Here is a 20716-nt window from a genome sequence, read left to right as displayed (position 1 = left end):
TCAGAGAAGCTCAGCATAGACACTGACCTGTTCCTCCTCGCAGAACCCCGAGACTGAGAGGGGGCTGGTCCCATGCCCTGAGCAATGGGCACCTCAGAGACGATTCCAGGCAAAATATCATCTTGAGATGAGTCTTGAGAAATCCTCACCTGAGACTCTCTCCAGCAAGCTCCAGCAATCTCCTCTTGCCAGCCCCAGGCAATCCCCCTGCTTTCTAGGTGGTGCTGGTAGTGTGCACCCCACATTAGAGAAGCTTGCCTTCAGCAAAAAACTCCAAGTGTTCCTACCTAAACAAGCAACATTTTCCCAGCTCTGCTGCACCACCACAGCCTGTTCACCTCTCCCTTCAGCTGTCTCACCTGCTCAAACTGGGCTGCCTTTGAAATCTTTGTTTCATTCCCCTTTTGTCCTTCCAGATTACAAGGCATTTGAAGAAGCCGCTGAACAATTCCAGCCGTACATCAAGTTCTTTGCCACCTTTGACAAAGGGGTAAGAATCCAGGGGCCTCCATGGGAGTTCACATGAGTTCTCCAGAAGCTCAGGATGTTCCCAGATTTAATGACTGTCTCCAGTTTCTCATTTTCGTTCCACCTATACCTTGTGCTACTGGTGTCTACGTTTGGGGTTGTCCCTCTCACAAGGTAAAAGGCCATTTCTGCAGCCTGGAGGCAGGTCTTGATCCGGGTCTGAAAACCATCCCAATTAAATTTATGGGATGTTGACTCTGGCCTTGCTCTACCCCGGTGGTGTAGACAGCATCAGTGGGTTTTTTAACCAAGGAAAGTTCCATTCTTATTTTGTTGGCCACCCTTAAAAGTGTGCGCTGAGAGAGAGCAAGCACCTTGACCTCATCTCTGCCACTCTGGATGGCAAAGAGGCATGTCAAGCTTACTCATCTCTGACCATCTGCACTGTAACAGGTTGCCAAGAAGCTAGGCCTGAAGATGAACGAGGTGGACTTCTACGAACCATTTATGGACGAGCCTGTTCACATCCCTGATAAGCCCTACTCAGAAGAGGAGCTGGTTGAATTTGTGAAGGAGCACAGAAGGTATGTAGCATACAGGATGCTCCTGGCCATGGCAAGTGGATAAAGGTGACTGTCATGGCAGGCTCCTTGCTCTAGGGCATCCCTCAGGAAGAAAAATAGGATGATGAAAACCTTTTGGTGATTTGTTGGTCCAGGACTGAGATTTTCACACATTCACAGAATGGTGGGGGTTAGAAGAGACCTCTGGGGATCATCTAATGAATCCCCAATCCCACCCCCCCACTAGAGCAGATTGCCCAGGACCACATTCAGGTGGGTTTTGAAAGTCTCCAGAGAAAAGACTTTCTGAGCAGCCTGTTCCAGTGCTCCATTCTCAAAGTAAAGAGGTTTCTCCTTATGTTTAGATGTAACTGTTGCCCCTTGTAACCTGGCCATGACTGAAAAGAGGCCAGGCTCATCCTCTTGACACCCACCCTTTAGCTATTTATAGACATTGATTTTGGCTGGTCTTTTCCTACTCTCAGAGGTCCAGATGTGTGTAAGCTGAGATCAGACCCTGCCACCATGGGGCTGTGACAACACAGCATCCCTCCCTCTCTCTGGTTAGTTCTCTCTCAAAGAGTAGGGAGGCTTGCCAGCAGTGGGGAATGGACATATAGCCCTACTTGTCCATGCTTTTAATTTAGATCTATACAGAAGATGATCTTCTCCAAGGCCTCTCAAGCCAATTCCAAATTCCCTCTAGTCGTCTTCTTCCCCTAAACAGCTTCACTAATGAGTACACCTCTCTCCTGATGTCAAATATGTCTCTAGGCAGGGTCCAAACACAAACCGAGCTCCAAGGAACTGTGATGTACTAAGAGGCTCCTGCTGATTGCAAACACAGAGAGGAAGCCACTGTTGTTATGGCTGCTCTTGGGTCTCATGTGGCCCTAGTGCTGAGCACCTACAGTGTTTGATGAACTCAGCAGGAGCTGTGGATGTTCCATGCTTTTTGCCATCAGATTTATTGCACAGTTGATCAGGCACTCATCTACCAGGAGTCTGGAAGTGATTGGAAAGCCTGATTCCATATAAAATCACAGTGTTGGATAGAAGTGCACAATTACCTATGAGGTGCTTTACTTTTACACCCTTAAAAGTACAGTGCAGTATAGTTACAGAGGCTATCTGCTGCTCTTGCAGCTCTACTTCTCAGCAGACATTCAGGGGATCGGAAAAGAGTTCAAGAAAAGCAGGGCTATCGACATAATTAGAAGACCCCAAACTGGGCTGAGCTGGAGATTTATGTTCACACACAGAGCATTTAGAGACAAGAGATCATCTCTAGAATCTGCAAGTCACCAGACATGGAAACAGTTACAGAACTACAGAATGGTTGGGGGTTGGAAAGGACCTCTGGAGATTATCTAATTCAGCCCTCTTCTAAGCAGGTTCACTTAGAGCAGATTGCGCAGGAATGCATCGAGGTGGATTTTAAAAATCTCCAGAGAAGGAGACTCCACAACCTCTCTGGGCAGCCTGGTCCAGGGCTCCAGCAACCTCACAAGCAAGAAGTTTCTCCTTAAGCTCTAGTGAAACCTCCTGTGTTCTAGTTTGTACCCATCGCCCTTTGTTCTGTCACTGGGCACAACTGAAAAGAGCCCAGCCACACCCTTACCTCCACCCTTTAGATATTGATGAGCGTTGATAAAGATCCCCTCTCAGTCTTCTCTTCTCCAGACTAAACAGCCCCCCATCATCTTTGTGGCCAGAGTCAATTCTCTGCTTTTTCTAAGATATGGAGTCCTCTATCTCCCATGTACTTGCAGGTCACTTTGCAGACCTCCTGGACTTTCCTGATCTTGGTTCTTCTCATCTTTGTTTTCCCTAAGCTCTTTCTGTTAAGCTTCAGGAGGCTGATTAAACAGTCCACTAAATGCTAGCCTAATAAGGCAAGCTCTTCACCAGCACTAAATTGCAGTGGAACCCCCCCAACTCTTACATATTTCACAATGTTATATGGTGCTTGGTAGGAGCAAGAGGGTGGACCATGTATTTTGCACGTTCCAAGGCTCAGAAAGGAATTAAAAGGACTCTCATGAAATCAGATGCCTGAAATCCTAACCTGTCAAGTGGTGCTATGGCAGGGGAAAAACTCTGGTGTGACGCTGGTGTATTCCCAGCACCTAATGCTGAGTATCTCAGAGCAGAAGTGTTTCTTCCTGCTGTATCACCAGTAAAGGACCTAAATCAAAAGGCTGGAAGTGGAATTAGTCAGGCACAAAGATGATCAGGCCTGTAGAGGAAAATGAAGAAACCTCATCAGCTGCCAGGTGCTGGATCCTTGTAGACAACTTGGAATAATCTTGTCCTCTTCAGGCAGATGTAGAGAACCACTTGGGTTCTCCTCCTCACACAGCAGATTTTCTCGTTTCATCCCAGCTGGCAAGTGTGGGCTGTTCCTCCACTGAGGTGCAAAGCCCCACTGCCACCTCTCTGTCCCTAAGAAGGAGCCTTGTCACATCACTGGAGAAAGCCTGAGCACTAGGAGCTTTTTGGCATGCTTTAAACAGCTCTTCTGAAAAGGGTTCCCTGCAGTTGTGCACAGATAGGCTTCACCACCTCTTCTTCCAGCCCTGCACAGAAATTGAGATTTCACAGAATGGTAGGGGCTGGAAAGAACCTCTGAAGACCATCTAGTCATTTGCTGAGCTCTCATTGTAGCTTCAACACAGGGTCTGAAGCAGGTGCCCAGAGAAAGCCCAGGTACACAGCCTCCTGACTGATGCTTCCCTGGGCAGCTGTGGGTGGTGGTGGTGAAGTTAACTGTCTGCTGAGCAGGCCAGGAAGCCTGTGTTCAGCACGTTGGGGTGGCTTGTCCAAGGCTGCACAACAGATGGGTGTCTGTCTGCGGATTGTGGCCAGGTGCCCTGACTTCAAGTTCTCCGCTCAGACTTTGCTCTCAGTTGCACTAATACAAATTACTCGGTACTTCCTCTGCCTGCAGCAAAAGACCTCTAGGTTCATGACTGTTTCAAGTGCAAAATGCTGAAGTTGGAAGCCCATTCCCCATCCCACACACCTTGTGGTGTAATGATGTGGGGGCTGAATTCTGCTTGCTCTTACTCACCTAAACCCCACTTACCCTGCTCCCTGCAGCACAGGGAAGCAATCAGAGCAAATCCTGAGTCACTCCACAGCAATCAGTATGTGTGGGTGTGATCAAATCCTTCCCACCGAGGTTTCTTTTTCCAAGAGCTGCCCCTAGAGAATGGCTTGGGAAAGCATCTTGGAAACCAGGTACAAGCATGCGTGAGTACATAACATACATTTACCTGATACCATCTCCAGTTCCTGGCAATCAGCAATGAGGAGACTTGCTGGGTCAAAACTCATATCCCTGATCTTGTGCTTTGTGGTTATTTCTTCAATGTTTGTAGTAGTTTTAAAATCTCATTTCTATTTTAATGCTGAAAGTATCTGACAGGAATGAGTTTGGCAGCTGAATTATTCATGGCATCAAAAGAGCATTCCTGTCTGTTCATTTTGTACCTGCTACCTAATAATTTTGCTGTGCACCTACTTGCTATGTTGTTAAGAGGAACAATCATAGAATCATAGAATTGTTTTGATTGGAAATGACCTCTAAGATCATAGAGTCCAACTGTCAACCTCAGACCACCATGGCCATTAAACCATGTCCTGAAATGCCATGTCCACATGTTTCTTGAACACCTCCAGGGATGCTGACTCCACCACCTCCCTGGCCAGCCTGTTCCAATGCAATCTAAACCTCCCCTGGTTCACCTTAAGGCCATTTCCTCTCATTCTATCACCTGATACTAGGGAGAAGAGCTCAACCCCCACCTCACTACAGCCTCCTTTCAGGTAGTAGTAGAAAGTGGCAAGGTCTCCCTTCAGCCTCTTCTTCTCCAGACTAAATAATCTCATTTCCCTCAGCTGCTCCTCACAAGACCTGTTCTCCAGGCCCTTCATCAGCTTTCTTGCCCTTCTGTAGACACACTTCAGCAACCATTCCCTGTTTCACTTTTCTGTTTTTTTCACCATTCCCAATTTTTTAGACCCCTTGCCAAATCCGTTGTCAGTCACCTCTTTTACAAGATGCATTCTCATCTATTTACTCTCCACCAAACAGAGGGCATTCCATACTTTCATTCACCACTGCAATATTTCCATGTCTCTTTTTCATATAATTTCTGTGATGGGATGGCCAGGACCACACATGTGTTCACTGTGCAGCTGCATAATGTAGCTGTCCTGTGCCATAATGGAATAATGTGTTTTACTCCTAATTAATTCCCAATTATTTGTAACCTTCTCTTTGCCTTTTGCCTTTGGAGCTGATGCTTTCTAAATCTGTGACAACTGGGCCCCTTTCCTGTGAGACAATAATTAATTATAATTTATTTCAACCTGTAGTTGCGCCTGGATAACCAGGGTTGTTTTCCTGCAAGTGCATTACTTCCTTTGTCTATCTATCACAGAATCATTTTCATTGGAAAGTTCTCTAAGATCATCGAGTCCAAACATTATCTAACTCTACTAAGTCTGGTACTAAACCATGTCCCTCAGCACCATATCTCTGTGTCTTTGAAACACCTTCAGGGATGGGGATTCAACCACCTCCCTGGGGAGCCTGTCCCAGTGCTTGAGAACCCTTTCAGTGAAGAAGTTTCTTCTAATATTCAATGTAAACCTCCCCTGGTGCAACTTGAGGCCATTTCTTTTCATTCTATCACTTGTTAGCAGACACTCAAGTCTTAGGAGGTCCTTCTATATCTCCTCATAGTCAGACCTTTGTTGGATGTCAAAGAATTTGACATGATAAGCAAACACTGCTGCATTCCCATTTCCCATCTCTTTTAGATTATGTGAGAATATATTATGCATATGATGATGATGCCAAAGCATATGCTATGAATTTTAATTAGCTAGTCCCCTCTGTTGTGCAAAGGGATCATTCATCTTCCAATGTCATTACTCCACAGGAGGACCTCTCCTCTGATCTAACTGCATCTCTGTTTCTCTAAGAGGCTTTAGTTTGGGCCCTTGTCCAATGGTCCTCCAAAGGCAGCTTGTTGCACAGACCATCATACCTCCACCCACTCATTGACTTTTTCTGGGAGCTGCAGCAGATCCAAGGTCATGACTTTCCTCTTGAATGCCATGTGTCTCTTATGCTGTTGTGTAATGTTCCTTCAGATGCCTATTAACTCTGCTTTTCAGAGTATCATGGAATGGTAGGGGTTGGAAGGGACTCTGAAGACCCTCTAGTCCAACCCTCCTGATAGAGCAGGATCACCTAGAGAACACACAGGAACATTTCCACGTTGGTTTGGAATACCTCCACAGGCAGAGACTCCACAACCTCTTTGGGTAGCCTGGCCCAGTGCTGTGTCACCCTCCAACTGAAGAATATTTTCCTTCTTTTTACGTGGAACCTCCTGTGTTCCAGTTTGTGTCCATTGCCCCTTGTCCTCTCACTGGACACCACTGAGAAGAGTCTGGCTCTATCCTTCTGACACTCAGTTTTTAGATACTGATAAACATTAATGGGGTCCCCACTCAGTCTCCTCTTCTCCAGACTAAATAGTTACCAGATTTCCCTGGTAGCATCATATCAATAAAGAAGTCACCCTTCCTGATCTGTGGCTCCTCAATTGAGGTTCTGCCAACATGCCATCCCTTTACCAATCTGTTCTAAGACCTCATCAAGTGATTCTTCTCTTTGCAACAGCTCCAGGGGCTGGTCAGCCAAGGAGATCTGCTCTGCTAGGGAAGCCTCCCTGAACACCTGATGCCACAGCAAGCAGCAGAGCAAAGGATTACTCATGCTTGTCTGCTATAGCCTTGTGTTCCTTGGGAGCCCCTTCAACACCCCAGTCACCTCTCAGCCTGCCAGGACCTCTGACAGGGTTCCTGCTATGAATGTGTCTGAAAATATTTGCTATTCTTTTTCTTTTAACCACTGGTAAAAAAAATTGTTTTGGTCAGTCTTACGGTTTACATTTTCTTGATGGTGCTTATTAGGATCTAGTTTTCTTGCCAAAGGTTATCCTGTCTTCTTTGCTTTAGCAGAGTTTTGAAGGATTATTATGGTGAAATTATGCTGGGGTAAAACCAGGAGAGAAGGGGAACAAAGGCCATTAGGAACACCCCAGGGATTGCAAGGCAGAAGTGAACGGATCACCTCATGCTCTGGTCACAGACAGAACAATCTGCCATGTGTGGGACTAATTCACCAGCATGTCCCAGCACAGAGAGGCAACTCATCTTCCCAAGCACAAATCATGGCTGCAGTGACTCCAGTGGGGGCAAGGCAGAGTTTTATTACCATAAATAAAAATGTACATTGACCTCCTGTGCCTGTATTCAAAACGTGGCTGGCTGTGCTGACTCCAGCCACCAACTAAATGTGCCACAGTGACCTTTTCCATGATGCTGGCAGTGTCGTGTGTGACAGTGCTGGACATGTCCCCAAAGAGTGTTTCTGTCTTCCTTTCAGGGCCACCTTGCGGAAGCTGCGCCCAGAAGACATGTTTGAGACATGGGTAAGCATGTGTGGGTGGGAAACCCTGAGTCCCCTACTAGCTTCCAGCAAGGGACTGCTGCACAGGAGCCAAAGCCTCTGGCTGGGCAAAACATTATCTTTCCTTCCTTGAAAAGCCATTTTGCCTCCTCTGGGAAGGGAAAGCCTTGGCTGTGATGTCCAGTATCTGGGTTCAAAGGGTGTGCTCAAATGCTTCACTCAGCAGCAATGGACAGTTGAGCTGGGCCCTGTTTGTCCCAGGGAGGGAATGGGGAAAGCTAACCAAGGGTGCCAGCTGGATGTTGGGCATCTGTAGCAGCCATGATATAGCTATTGAGAGCATCCTTCTGTCTCATCTAATGGGTGCTGTGTCTCTGTCTCATCTAATGGGTGTCAGTGCTGGTGGTGGAGTGATTTCAGTGATCTGCTCACTGGGTGAGATTGTACCCAACAGATGACTCATGGAGAATGTACCAGAGCAGTTGTATGCCTCCAAGCACAAGCAAGCAGTTCCGTTAATTGTACAGATTACAGAGCAAATTGTGCATCGATTGTACTTCTCACAGTGTGAGCAAGCCACAGGTTGGCAGTTGTGAGGAACTAACCAGAGGTTTGGCACTGATCACACAGTGAGAACTCTCCCAGCCTGCAAGTGGAGAGAAGAGGGAGAGGGTGAAAATGAAAGAAAAATTGTGTATAACCAATTATCCCTTTGCTGTGAACAAGCACAATGTTAATAGCGCACCAGGGAACTTCAAGTGCCAGCTGAATGCTGAAAAGCAAAGCTGAACAGGTGCTTTACAGACCCAAAGGATGATGCAGTCATTCCTCCAAAAAAGCTCAGTACATTTATAACAGCATTGAGTCGCCTCCTTGCTTAGCTGTGTAACATGAAACACTGCAGGACTCCAAAGCATCAAAAAAACTTACGAGTCTTTAATACAAAAAGGCAAGAGGTAATAAAACTGAGCCAGGAGTTATTAGTCACTTAGGCATGATAGCCTCTCATTTTGTTTTGAAATACAGATTGTGTAGAGAAGAGAGCTCTCTAGATCCATGGAAGTCATAGAATCATAGAATAGAATCATAGAATTGTTAGGGTTGGAAGGGACCTCAAGGATCATCTAGTTCCAACCCTGCTGCCATGGGCAGGGACACCTCACGTTAGAGCAGGCTGCCGAGAACCACATCCAGCCTGGCCTTAAAAACCTCCAGGGATGGGGCTTCCACCACCTCCCTGGACAACCTGTTCCAGTGTCTCACCACCCTCATGGTGCAAAACTTCTTCCTAACATCCGATCTGAATTTACCCACTTCTAGTTTTGCTCCATTCCCCCTAGTCCTATCACTACCCTAAAAAGTCCCTCCCCAGCTTTCTTGTAGGCCCCCTTCAGATACTGGAGGGCCACAATAAAGTCTCCTCGGAGCCTTCTCTTCTCCAGACTGAACAGCCCCAACTCTTTCAGTCTGTCCTCACAGGAGAGGTACTCCAGCCCTCTGATCATCCTCATGGCCCTTCTCTGGACATGTTCCAGTATGTCCAGATCTTTCCTGTAATAGGGGCTCCAGAACTGGATGCAGTACTCCAGGTGGGGTCTCACCAGAGAGGAGAATTATTAAGATTGGAAAAGACCTCTAAGATCATGAAGTCCAACTGTCAACCTAACACCACCATGTCCCCAAAGTGCCATGTCTACATGTTTTTTGAACACTTCCAGGGTTGGATGACTCCACCACCTCCCTGTGCAGCCCATTCCAATGCTTTACCACTCTTTCAGAAAAGAATTTTTTCCTAGTATCTAAACCTTCCCTGGCACAACTTGAGGACATTTCATCTTGTCCTATTGCTAATTACTTGGGAGAAAAGCCTGACCCCCATGCCTCATTACAACATCCTTTCAGCAAGTTGTAAAGAGCATGAAGGTCTCCCCTCAGCCCCCTCTTCTCCAGACTAAACAATCCCAGTTCCCTCAGCTGCACCTCCTAAGCTTTTTCTCTAGACCTTTCACCAGCTTCAAGTCCCTTGAAGATTTTTCGTAGGGCTTCCAGTAGGACCTAAATTTCACATGTGGTGGTTTTCCTTTCATCCTGAACATGTCCTGAAATAACCTTAGGAAAAGTGTGAATTGTCAGTGGTGGGATGTTAATTTTACCAACAGCCTGGGAACACACAGCTTGCCTCCTACTACGAGTAGGTGACTTGCACCTACAGGAAACAAAAGGCTGGATTCTGACCTTGCTGCAAGTTCAGAACACCCTCAATGCTTTCACCCACTGGAGTTACTCCAGTTTTGTTTGTTTCTTTGGAGGTCAGAATAGAGCTATATTATGTAAATATATATAATTCTATATCATATATGTTTGTTTTTGTTTTTTTTTTTTTTAATTTTGCTGTCTGACAATGCTGCTGGCAAACATGGAGAAAAAGAAACAGACCAGATTTTGCCATAAGTGGTCTGAATCCCAAGTAAATCTGCCCTGACGCCCTGGTGGAAATGTATTCCCTTAAGATACCAGCAAAGGCCCAGCATCTGCTATTGTCTTTAAAGATAATGTTTTCCACTTAATCTTTCAGGGGTTTTTTTTGGATTGTTTTTGTTTGGTTGGTGGTGGTTGTTTTTTTTTCCCTTCTCAGTTTCTGATGGTGGCTTTGTCACCTCTGGGCTCAGAAGGGAAAAGAAATTAGCATTTAGATGGGAATTTTTTTTTCTGCATTAAAACCAATTGAAATGGAAAGCAGGACTGGTAGTGAGGGAGGAAGGCGAAGCTGGTCTGTGGGATAATTCAGAGATGGCATCCTTAGTGGGAGGATGATGAACTGGCCAGCAGCTCCGTCGGCCTTTGCCAGTATCGTTATCCATTACTCACAGGTCTCATGGAGAAAAGCAGACCGCGGGCTGCCGTTTCTGTCCTCCACTCCTTGGAGCCCCTAAATGAGTCTCCTACGAAATTCTACTCACTGCTCACAGAGACCCTTACCTAAAGCATAGATGCTTCACCTCCCAAAAGGGGTCCAAGTGAGCCACCTCGCCTCTCACGTTGTGAGGAAATCTCCTTTGATGACCCCAAAAGAGCATGTCTGGGGGCATCCATGGTGGTAGATATGAGGATAGGTGACTTTATTTATGGAAGGTGAGCCCATGCCACAGAGCTCTTGATCTTCTCTACAGGCATGGTTTTTCTCTGCACTATCAGAAGCTTCCTCACCTTTGTCAATGTGATGTCTGCCTCATTTTTAGCTGTAAGGTTTCAGCAGTGCTACCCAAACTACCTGCTTCAGCACCTAATACCTCCATGACTTGGCCTCATATCAGCTTCCATCTCTGGTGTATCACCAGGCTCCAGTCAAACCTCCCTTTGCAATCCTCTGGCCCATCAGTAATAGTTTTGTTGTTTCCAGGAAGATGACATGGAGGGAATCCACATCGTGGCCTTTGCTGAAGAAGACGACCCAGGTAGGAGGCTGTTTTCCTCCTTGTGTGACTCTCTGTCACTCAAAAAAGTGTAGTTTCATGTACTTTGTTTGCATTGTGGAGCTCCAGCTTGCCAGGATGTGGAGCTGGAATGTTTCTGGGTTTTCATGCTAGCTGGTATGCTAACTGGAATTCCTCTTCTGGAACTTATGGAGAAGGTTCAGAGAAGAGCCTAAGAAATGATCAGAGGGAGGGAGCATCTGTCCTGTGAAGACAGGTTGAAAGGGTTAAAGTTGTTCATCCTGGAGAAGAAAAGGCTCTGGGGAGACCTTAAAGCAGCCTTCCAGTACAAGAAACATGGATAGGGACTGTTTACAAGGGCATGTAGCACTAAGACAAAGGGAAATGGTTTTAAACTAGAGCAAGGTAGATTTAAATTGGATATTAGGAAGAAATTCTGTACTATGAGGGTGGTAGAACACTAGAACGGGTTGTCCAGGGAGGGGGTGGAAGCCCATCCCTGGAGACATTCAAGGTCAGGCTTGATGGGGCTCTGAGCAACCTGATCTAGCTGGATATGTCTCTGCTTACTGCAGGGGGGGATTGGACTAGACGACCTTTAAAGGTCCCTTCCAACCCAATGTATTCTGTGATTCTATATAAACAGATGGGCAACTGGGGAAAAAAAGCCCACTCTACTCCAGCACCAGGATTGGCTCCCTAACTCTGCATGCCTCTTGCTCTGTGGCTCTGAGACAGTGCAGAGAGTTGGGTGTGAGATGGGCTTGTGGGAAACACCAGGGCATCGGCTCCTGAAAAGCTGCAGCATCGATGCTTCCCGGTGCCATCAGCATGCCCAAAAGCTTTGGCCTCTCGGGGGCTCAGTTCCTCCCTCACCAGAAGAAAATAGTGACATTGTTCCACTCAGTGGAAGGATTACAAGACTTAATTCATGTGTAACTAATTTCAGTGCCCAAGAAGGGTGCTGGAAATTAAAAGCCTTATTATCAGAAGAACGAGCTGGGAGACAGCATTTTAATGAGAACTATAAACAACTCCTGTGTGCATGGGGGAGAGGGGGCAGCTGAAAATCCCACAAAGTGCCTGCGTGCTTGCAGGAGAGAGCTGCAGCAGTTCATGTATCATTTCAGATGGTTTTGAGTTCCTGGAAATTCTGAAGCAGGTTGCCAGGGACAACACGGATAATCCCGACCTGAGCATTGTCTGGATTGACCCTGACGACTTTCCTCTGGTGAGTGGCAGGGGCTCCTTGCTCTCATGGATGGGGCTGTGCGTGCATGTGTGCACGAATTGCCCCAGTGAATTTGGGACAGGGAAGGTTGAGAAATTGAACCATGGGTGATCCCTGTGGGCTGCTGTTTTGGGTCTGCCCCCCCATGAAGGCGGTGTCTTGGGAACATCCCCAGAGTTGGCACTTCCCTTTGCCATGTGTGGCAGCCCAAGCTTGCCTTCTGCATTTCTTCTCTCCAGTGCATTTATCAATGCAGGGTCCCCACACCACAGCCCAGATGGCTGAATTAATGCTATGGGGTATTGCAGACACCCTTCTCTGAGCTTTGTTTCTCATTCCTCCAGCTGATCACTTACTGGGAGAAGACCTTCAAGATAGACCTGTTCAGACCACAGATCGGGGTGGTGAACGTCACAGATGTGAGTAGCGTCTGCCCAGAAAATCCAGCCATCCCAGGATGAGGGTGATAGAAGGGATGGGATATGAGGTCTGCTGGAACCAGTGAGATTTCTGCTGTTAAGTGTGGGTAGACCAGTTTTTTCCTCAGGAAAAAAGTGTAAAGACTTCACCATTCCTATGCATAGCAGGGAACCTCTGACATCAGGTTTCAGGGCTTCAGTCTGGGCATACTTCTGCTGGCGAGTCACACACAAACCACATCTGCTGAGGACAAGACCAAGCCCTGTGGTCTGATCTTCAGGGGTTTGCTCAGTTTTGTTTTCAAGGTCTTACTTTTCCTCCTTGACCCACAGAATGTACCTTTGCTCGTGTCCTTCTCTGGCTGAACCTGGGTGGGTTTGTGAAGGAAAAATGTGTAGTGGGGAAAGAAAGATGTGCTTAAAGGAGAAGAAGAGTAGAAAAAGGAGGATGTTTTCACAGCACAAGCAGAGAGGCACAGCTTGAGTGTAGGAGGGAAAGATGGTCTCCAGCAGATGACTGGGAAAAACTGCACAGCTTGAAAAAAAACCTAATAAATATACAGTCTTAATGAGAGTATAACATATACTGGCAACAGAGGGGTCCTGACAAGGCAAAGAAGGTATACTGGGGTTCATCCAGGCCCTCAGATAATCTGTCACCTCAGTTCATGAGCAAGATGATCAGACAAACCAGAAACAGAGCCCAAGTCTTCAAGTCTTTTGCCCTCATTACTAGTCTGCAGTATCTCTCTTCATTATATATACTACTGTTGACCATGTTTAAGTCATGTCAAAAGACCATTAAACAGCTGTCAATGGAAATTCATGGAAGTAGTATTGTCAGTGGCAAGAGAATCACACAGAAAGCAGAATTAGGCAGGAACATATGCCTTATTATCCAGCAGTCACTCAGAGACCTGTTAAAACTCATGCATCATCTAGCTTTGACAGAGTAAATGTTTCATATTATTGATGACAGCATTTGCAGCTTTTATTTCATCCCCCTGAAGTCTGATTTCTGTTCCTCAAGTGAGAGATTTAAGAAAGCTCTAGGTTGGCAGGTGATACCTAAAACAAATGCTGAGTGCATTTTGTTATTTCAGTGTTGCATCACTGCATTCAGCCAAGTTACACAGGTACAAAGTGAGGCTTACACAACAGAGTGAAAATAAACACTGCTGTTGGCTTGGGTGGACATAACCCCTGTGACCCCATCACTTCTCTAAAAACCTGCCAACACAAACACCAGAGCTCCCAGCAGCCCCCACTGGCCTGTCACATTGTAGTGGCTTGGGACTAGGACCATGACACTCTGCAAAATATTGCTGCTGCATCTGCACGTCGTCTTCTCTAGGTGCAATGGGCCAGCTCCTCTTCCCATTATTTAAAGGTGTCATTTTCTGCTGCACAAACAGTCCTGAGGCTGAGGACAAGCACTTCTCCTATAAAGTAAGGCTGAGAGAGTTCAGGTTGTTCAGCCTGGAGAAGAGAAGGCTCTGGGGAGACTTTATAGCAGCCTTCCAGTGCCTGAAGGGGGACCTACAAGAAAGCTGAGGAGGGACTGTTTACAAGGGCTTGTAGCACTAGGAAAAGGGGCAATGGTTTTAAACTAAAGAAGGGTAGATTTAGATCAGATATTAGGAAGAAATTCTTCACTGTGAGGGTGGTGAAACACTGGAACAGGTTGCCCAGGGACTTGTTGAAGGCCCCATCCCTGGAGACATTCAAGGTCAGGCTTGATGGGGCTCTGAGCAACCTGATCCAACTGGGTATGTCTCTGCTTACTTCAGGGGGGTATTGGACTAGATGACCTTTAAAAGTCCCTTCCAACACTGTGGTTCTATGATAAGATCATTTGCATGAAGCAAGAGCTGCCTGCCTCTCTGTGGCTCCGTTTTGTTACGGTTCTGGTGGTTTGGGAGGAAAAGAGTGTAAGGGAAAAGCAGCCTTCCTTGAGCAAAAGTTGGTCTGGCTTTTCAGCAAGCCATAAACCAAAGAATCATAGAATCAACCAGGTTGGAAGAGACCTCCAAGATCATCCAGTCCAACCTATCACCCAGCCCCATCCAATCAACTAGACCATGGCACAAAGAGAATTATGTAGCACAAAGAGAATTATGTAGCACAAAGAGAATTATGTAGCAAAAAGAGACAAAGAAATTAGATGCATTTGCAAAGGCTGATAGTTGCCTTCTGACATATGAAAAGCACTTGCTCCTGCAGCATCCAACATCAAACAAGATAACCTCACAGCACCTCTGCAAAAGAGGAGGCTGATCCTGTTTCATGGAGGGGAGATAGTCAAGGCAAAGGGCCTTACCCAGGCATTTACCCAAGGAACCTATAGCAAAGCAGAGAGAGAACCTTTCATTTCCCAGCCTTAGACCCCGTCTAAGCTATGCTTCTTGTTCACGAGTAACAGTCACAATCCAGACAGCATCTTGTTACTGGAAGTAACACGGAGGGCTGGATAGAAGGTGCAGAGAACACCTGTAGTCCAGGGCATCAGTAGTTTTCATCATTCCTCAGCGGGAGCACAGTTGAGATGATCTGAGGAAAAGTTCTTCCAAGAGGTGGAGCCACTAGTGCTTGTGGAGAGTTCAGAGCAACATCCTGTGGCAAAGATGATGGTAAGAGGGGCCAGGGAGAAGGGGTGCTGGCAGCAGAGTATAAAGGCTCAAAGGAGGAGGTTCTAGAGGGGCTCTGAAAGGAGAGAGGGAAACACAGTGATGTCCTGTGAGCTGGGACAATGCAGGGGGAGCTGGCATATGTCTCTTTATGCTCTCTTTATGTAGACTTGGAGCCTACAGAACTGGCCAGACAGGGTAAGGATGATGTATCAGAGGGACGGAGCACTTGCTCACAGTTGGAGGCAGTGCAGGATTGGAACAGGGAGAGGGCACACATCTAACCTGTGGCAAGCAGTCCCACACTCTCATCTAAACCCACTGACCAGTTCCATGGCCCCTAATCTGATGCAACAGCACTTCAGGGCACAGTGGTAATTCCAATGTGTGGGCAGAGAGACACGGTGGCCAAGCCTGCCTACAAGCTGTGGCAGAGAGGGAGCTAATGTCAGCACCATCCCTGCACCCCACTTGTGGCCCAACCTGCACCCCCACAACAGCAGAGAACCCAGTCTCTTCCCTGTGTCTCTGAGGGTGGCTAATCCCCCATAATCTGTCCTCACAGGCTGACAGCATCTGGATGGAGATCACAGATGATGATGACCTGCCCACAGCTGAGGAGCTGGAGGACTGGATAGAGGATGTGCTTTCTGGGAAGATAAATACTGAAGATGATGATGATGACGACGATGACGATGATGACGACGACGATGACGATGATGATGATGACGATGATGATGATGACGACGATGATGATGATGATGACGATGACTAACTGTGACTCCGTGCATTTTGACTCGTGGGGGCCAAGAGGCTTCCCCCTGTGGCAGGTCCCTCCTTTGGAAGACCTGTGTTTGAGCGTCAGCAAGCACCACTGCTCCTCCTTCCCCCCTGCCCTGCTCCCCCTGCCCCTGCTGGGACTCCCCTCCCTGGCCTGATTCCCAGCGGTGCTGAGCCACTGGCACTGCCCCTGTGGCAGGCGGCACCTGCAGGCACCCAGCACCGCTGCAAATCATGCCTCCTTAGTAAGGACAACAGGAAACTGCAGGGAATTTGCCCCCAGTGTCCCAGGGCAGGAGAAAAATGCCTGCCTGCTTGCTGCCAGAGGGACACGGAGAGCCAATTTGTGTTTTCCATGCTCGTCAGCCCAGCATTTAACATCTAAAGACCAAATCTCCCTTCAAGACATAGGAAAGGCCACTATGAAGTTTCATCCTTTTATTAAATGCCCTTTGCAGCTACTCAATCCTGCAAGTTCTGCTGCAGGAGTCTGTAGATACTCATTAACACGCTAGCAACAGCAAAAAGTTTGGGGTGGGAAGGAAGGTTTTAGGAATGCTATTGAAGTTTTTAGAGATTGCATACGACAACAGGATATTCCTGTCTGGCAGTGTGATGCAAAACCAAACACCATGCTCCCTGTCTGAACCACTTTCTTCTTGAAAGCTCAGGCCAAAGACAGGGTAAAGCACAGGGGGTCTGATACAAGATGTCAAAACTTGTGAGTTCCTGAACTGCTGGAAAAGCTGATCCAGGTTCTTGAGGCTGAAGATCATTGCATTGACTTTTAATCCCAAAGAAACACCAGAGCAGACTCCAAGCCAGTTCCAAAGATCTGCAGCCATACCTGGGCTGGGCCCACCTTCTCTTTCAGATGTGGAAACACTCATAGGGGCCCACCCTGAAGCCTTCCTGTTCCCCACGATTTCCCAGCTTTAGCTGACTTTTAACTCAAAACCTACAGAACACCTTTTCCCATGACCAAGATGTTGGGAGGTAACACATCCAGCCAGCCACATTAGCTGCTGGATAACATGTGTTGGGCAATGAGCTGTGAAAGGATTCAAGATGTTTGGCTTTTAAGCATTTGGTTGCACAGTTCCTCCCTGCTTAGAGACTCAGATGTCCCATGGTAGCCCATGAGAAGCCTCTTTTGACTGCAGACTGAGAAGAAACTCAGGGTGCCAGCTGGCAGTCAAGGGGGTCACTCACAAAAGTTCAGCACTCTCCATGTGCAGGTCACTGTGATGGTGTTAGGTGTCCCTGCTTTCCCATGCTGGCAGATTTCAGTTGTCTTAGCTTGTTCGGTTTGACAATAGTGCAATGAACGGAGAGTTTGGAGGTAGTTTTCTCTTTAGAAATACATTTATAAGTATGTTCTCCAGTCGTCCAGACTCCTTAGCATAGGTAGGGTCCCCAGGTCCTCTCTTGCTACAGACAAACCCCATTGTCCTGACCTGTCTTACACTGGCTTATGTCAGAGGCGAGCGATGTTAGGGGAAATAAAAGCGTCAGGGACAGGAGAACCAAAGCTCCTCATGAGAATGCAAATCAGCCTGATGAGAAACAAGGTTTACACACTATATGTTATTTCCTTTATCAGATGAACTGCAAAGCAAGGTTTTATAGATTTTTTTTTTCCTTTTTCCTGCCTGTTGATCAGTTTCTTTGACTCTCTCTCTACATTAGCTGAAAATAGAAACTTGAAACTACTGATCTAAAACAGATGAAATACTGAGATATTTATACATGTAGCATATCCCCTTGGTGCAAAGTGCCAGCATGAAGGATGTGCAGCTGGATATCTATGTATCTCTGTGTACACGAATGAATACTGTGCTTATATGCTATGTGACCATAAGCCACGTTAGCTTCTCACTGAACATCAAACATCCAACCTGTGGTGTTAAGGTACAGCCTATGAGAAGAATACAGAGGACAGCAAAGTCCCCAGGTCAACCATTTGCCCTTTCTTCTTTAACAATGCATAAGCACTGCCTGGAAGACTTTAGCCAAGTGTGTATGGGGAAATGATCCACCTGGTCACACTGGTTCCCTCCTCTCTTTCAGACACACTCTCGTCTCTTCTGGCTGGAGGGTGCCCAAGCACCTTCCTTCTGCTCTTTCTTTTCAGTTGTTTCCTTGAGATGTTTGCTGGCAGACTTCAGCTCAGAGAGAGGGGGACAAAGCAGGGCTCAAGGTCTCGCTGATGCACATCAGCAGAGGCTGCACCTTGAGTACTGCGTTCAGTTTTGGGGCCCTCACTACAAGAAGGACACTGAGGTGCCAGAGGAGGTCCAGAGAAGAGCTATGAGCCTGGTGAGGGTCTCGAACACAAGTCCTGTGACATCCAGCTGAGGAACCTGAGGTTGTTCAGCCTGCAGAAGAGTAGGCTCAGGGGAGACCTCATTGCTCTCTACAACTACCTGAAAGGAGGTTGAATCCAGGTGGGGCCAGCCTCTTCTCCCAAGTAATAAGCAATAAGATGAGAGGAAACAGCCTCAGGTTGCATCAGGTGAGGTTTAGATTGGATATTAGGGAAAATTTCTTCACTGAAAGGTTCACTGGGCACTGGAAACCAGGCTGCCCAGGGAAGCAGTGGAGTCACCATCCCTGGAGGTGTTTAGAAAACATTTGTATAGGGAGCTTAGGGGTACGGTCTAAAAATTGTTTACAGGAAGATGTTGGGTTATGTTCAGACTCAATGATCTTGAAGCCTTTTCCAGCCAGGTGATTCTATGATTAGTAAGGAGCAAGAACAGGCAATATTAGCCATAGTAGTCTCCTACTCTGTGATTAAGGGACAAATACTCACCTGAGAAAAGTACTTGTTTATCTTTACCTGGGGGCTACTCCTAGGAGTAAAACATTAACTGTTTCACCCTGCATAAGGTAACAGCCTGTACACATCCTGCAGCTCCAGATCAGTCACTTGAGAGTGACAGAAAGTTGCTCTACTCCCTTTCCTGATTGGAACTGTCTCCAGACATCCCAACTGCCTGAATACTTTCCACACCTCTCCCTTTCCACTGTGGATGCTGGTATGCTCTAATGTGGCCCTCTCTAGATGCTCCAAGAGGCACAGATTACACAGGCAGACCCTACAAAGGGCACTATGAACTTGTTCAAGTGCACAGGTGTTTCACAGACATACATATTTCAGTGCATCAAGCATCGCTGCTTGGGGGAGAAAAAGATAATGAATGTAGTGATGCTTAGGCTTTGATAGGACCACCCTTTCTCTCATCCCTTATCCCTCCAATACAGTCTCTTTGCCCACAAACAGGAAATTTTCATTGTCAGCTTTTGGGACAAACAAATATAAGCTATGAAAATGTTGCGGTAGAGGAAGGATGGCAGCAATCAGATGAGTGTCACAGAATCACAGAATTGTAGGGGTTGAAAGGGCCCTGCAGGAAACATCTAGTCAAATCCCACCCTGCCTCAGCAGGTTCACCTAGACCAGATTGCACAGGAACACATCCAGGTGGGTTTTGAAAGTCTCCAGAGAAGGAGACTCCACAACCTCCCTGGGCAGCCTGGTCCAGTGCTTCATCACTCTCAAAGGAAGGAAATTTCTCCTTAAGTTCAAATGAAACAGTAGGCAGCAAAGCTTCTCCTCTTCCCCTATAACAACTCACATGCCCCAAGTTCATAGTGATCGAACCACTGAACACAGCGATACCCCTTGGGAAGGAGATGGAACTTGGTGGTCCTCCTTACAGGGACAGCTAAGATAGTGTTATGGGGAGGAATCACATGCAGGATCCCAAACACAGGTGCTCCTGGGCTCCTGTCGGAAGTAGGCACAACTGGCATTTGAAAAGCACTGGTGGCCTTGACATAGCAATGCCAGCCTAACCCTGCCCAGCACATACTGAAAAGCAAGAGGTCACTATGTTTGGATGAGGAGCAGAAAAAAATCCCCCTTATTTAAAAAAATAAATAAAATTTAAAATTAAAATTAAAAATTGCACATGTGGGCAGTAAGGAGTGTTTGGGCAGCCAAGCCTGTTGAGATTGTCTCTCTCCTGGCAAATAGCTCTCTTTCTCCAAAGCACTGATGAGACATTCACATGAAATAGGTCTCAGTACACACAAAGACAAGGAATTGTATTCAACTCATCGAACTGAGAGTGCTTCAAGATGATCAGTCACTTAAAAGTACCCAACACTCTGTAGTCCTACCAGCCACCAACAACAGTAAGGACTCCCCTTGCGTGTGATATGTGTCAACACCACCGAGTGATACCCCACCTCCTCCCTGTCCCCAGACACAGGGGCCAGGAGCCACAGAGGAGGGGGTTGGTTGGTGTGCTGGACCACAGGCAACCCTGTGCTGCTCATGGCCAATGATGAAGGGAGAGGGAAACACATCAGAGGCTACATACTGCAGCTGACCTACAGAAACATGAAGGAGAAAGCTTCTGCCTTTGTAGGGGACCTGAGGACACCAAGTGGAGAGGCTCTGCGAATCCAAAACTGCTCTGACCTCACGTCAACTATTTGGGAAACAGCTTCAGAAAGGGACGAGGGAGGCACTCTGGAAATCACAGATCACTCCATATTTTCAGGGTCAGCAGCTTTTGTGATGTTTCTGAGGAGTGGTGAGAGTCTCTTATGCTGCCCTTGGGAGAGGAATGGCCCTGTAGTGAAACCAAAGACCTCATTTGCTTCCCATCCCAGAACGAAGCCACTCAG

General features: G+C 47.0%; 1 protein-coding gene across 1 annotated transcript in view; it reads left to right on the top strand.

Moving 5' to 3' along the window:
• Positions 1–16031, top strand: part of CASQ2 (calsequestrin 2) — a 36158-nt gene extending 20127 nt beyond the window's left edge. The window contains exons 5-11 of the mRNA XM_054383942.1: positions 417–490; positions 922–1052; positions 7501–7546; positions 10925–10979; positions 12089–12189; positions 12534–12608; positions 15801–16031. Of these exons, the coding sequence (XP_054239917.1) occupies positions 417–490; positions 922–1052; positions 7501–7546; positions 10925–10979; positions 12089–12189; positions 12534–12608; positions 15801–16010 (692 nt within the window). The 3' untranslated portion in view covers positions 16011–16031. The remainder of the gene's footprint in view (positions 1–416; positions 491–921; positions 1053–7500; positions 7547–10924; positions 10980–12088; positions 12190–12533; positions 12609–15800) is intronic.
• Positions 16032–20716: the final 4685 nt, after the last annotated feature.

Source organism: Indicator indicator, chromosome 1, assembly GCF_027791375.1.
Source record: "Indicator indicator isolate 239-I01 chromosome 1, UM_Iind_1.1, whole genome shotgun sequence".
Lineage (NCBI taxonomy): Eukaryota > Metazoa > Chordata > Aves > Piciformes > Indicatoridae > Indicator > Indicator indicator.
The sequence above is the reverse complement of the archived record's forward strand: the minus strand, read 5'-3'. Positions and strand labels throughout refer to the sequence as shown.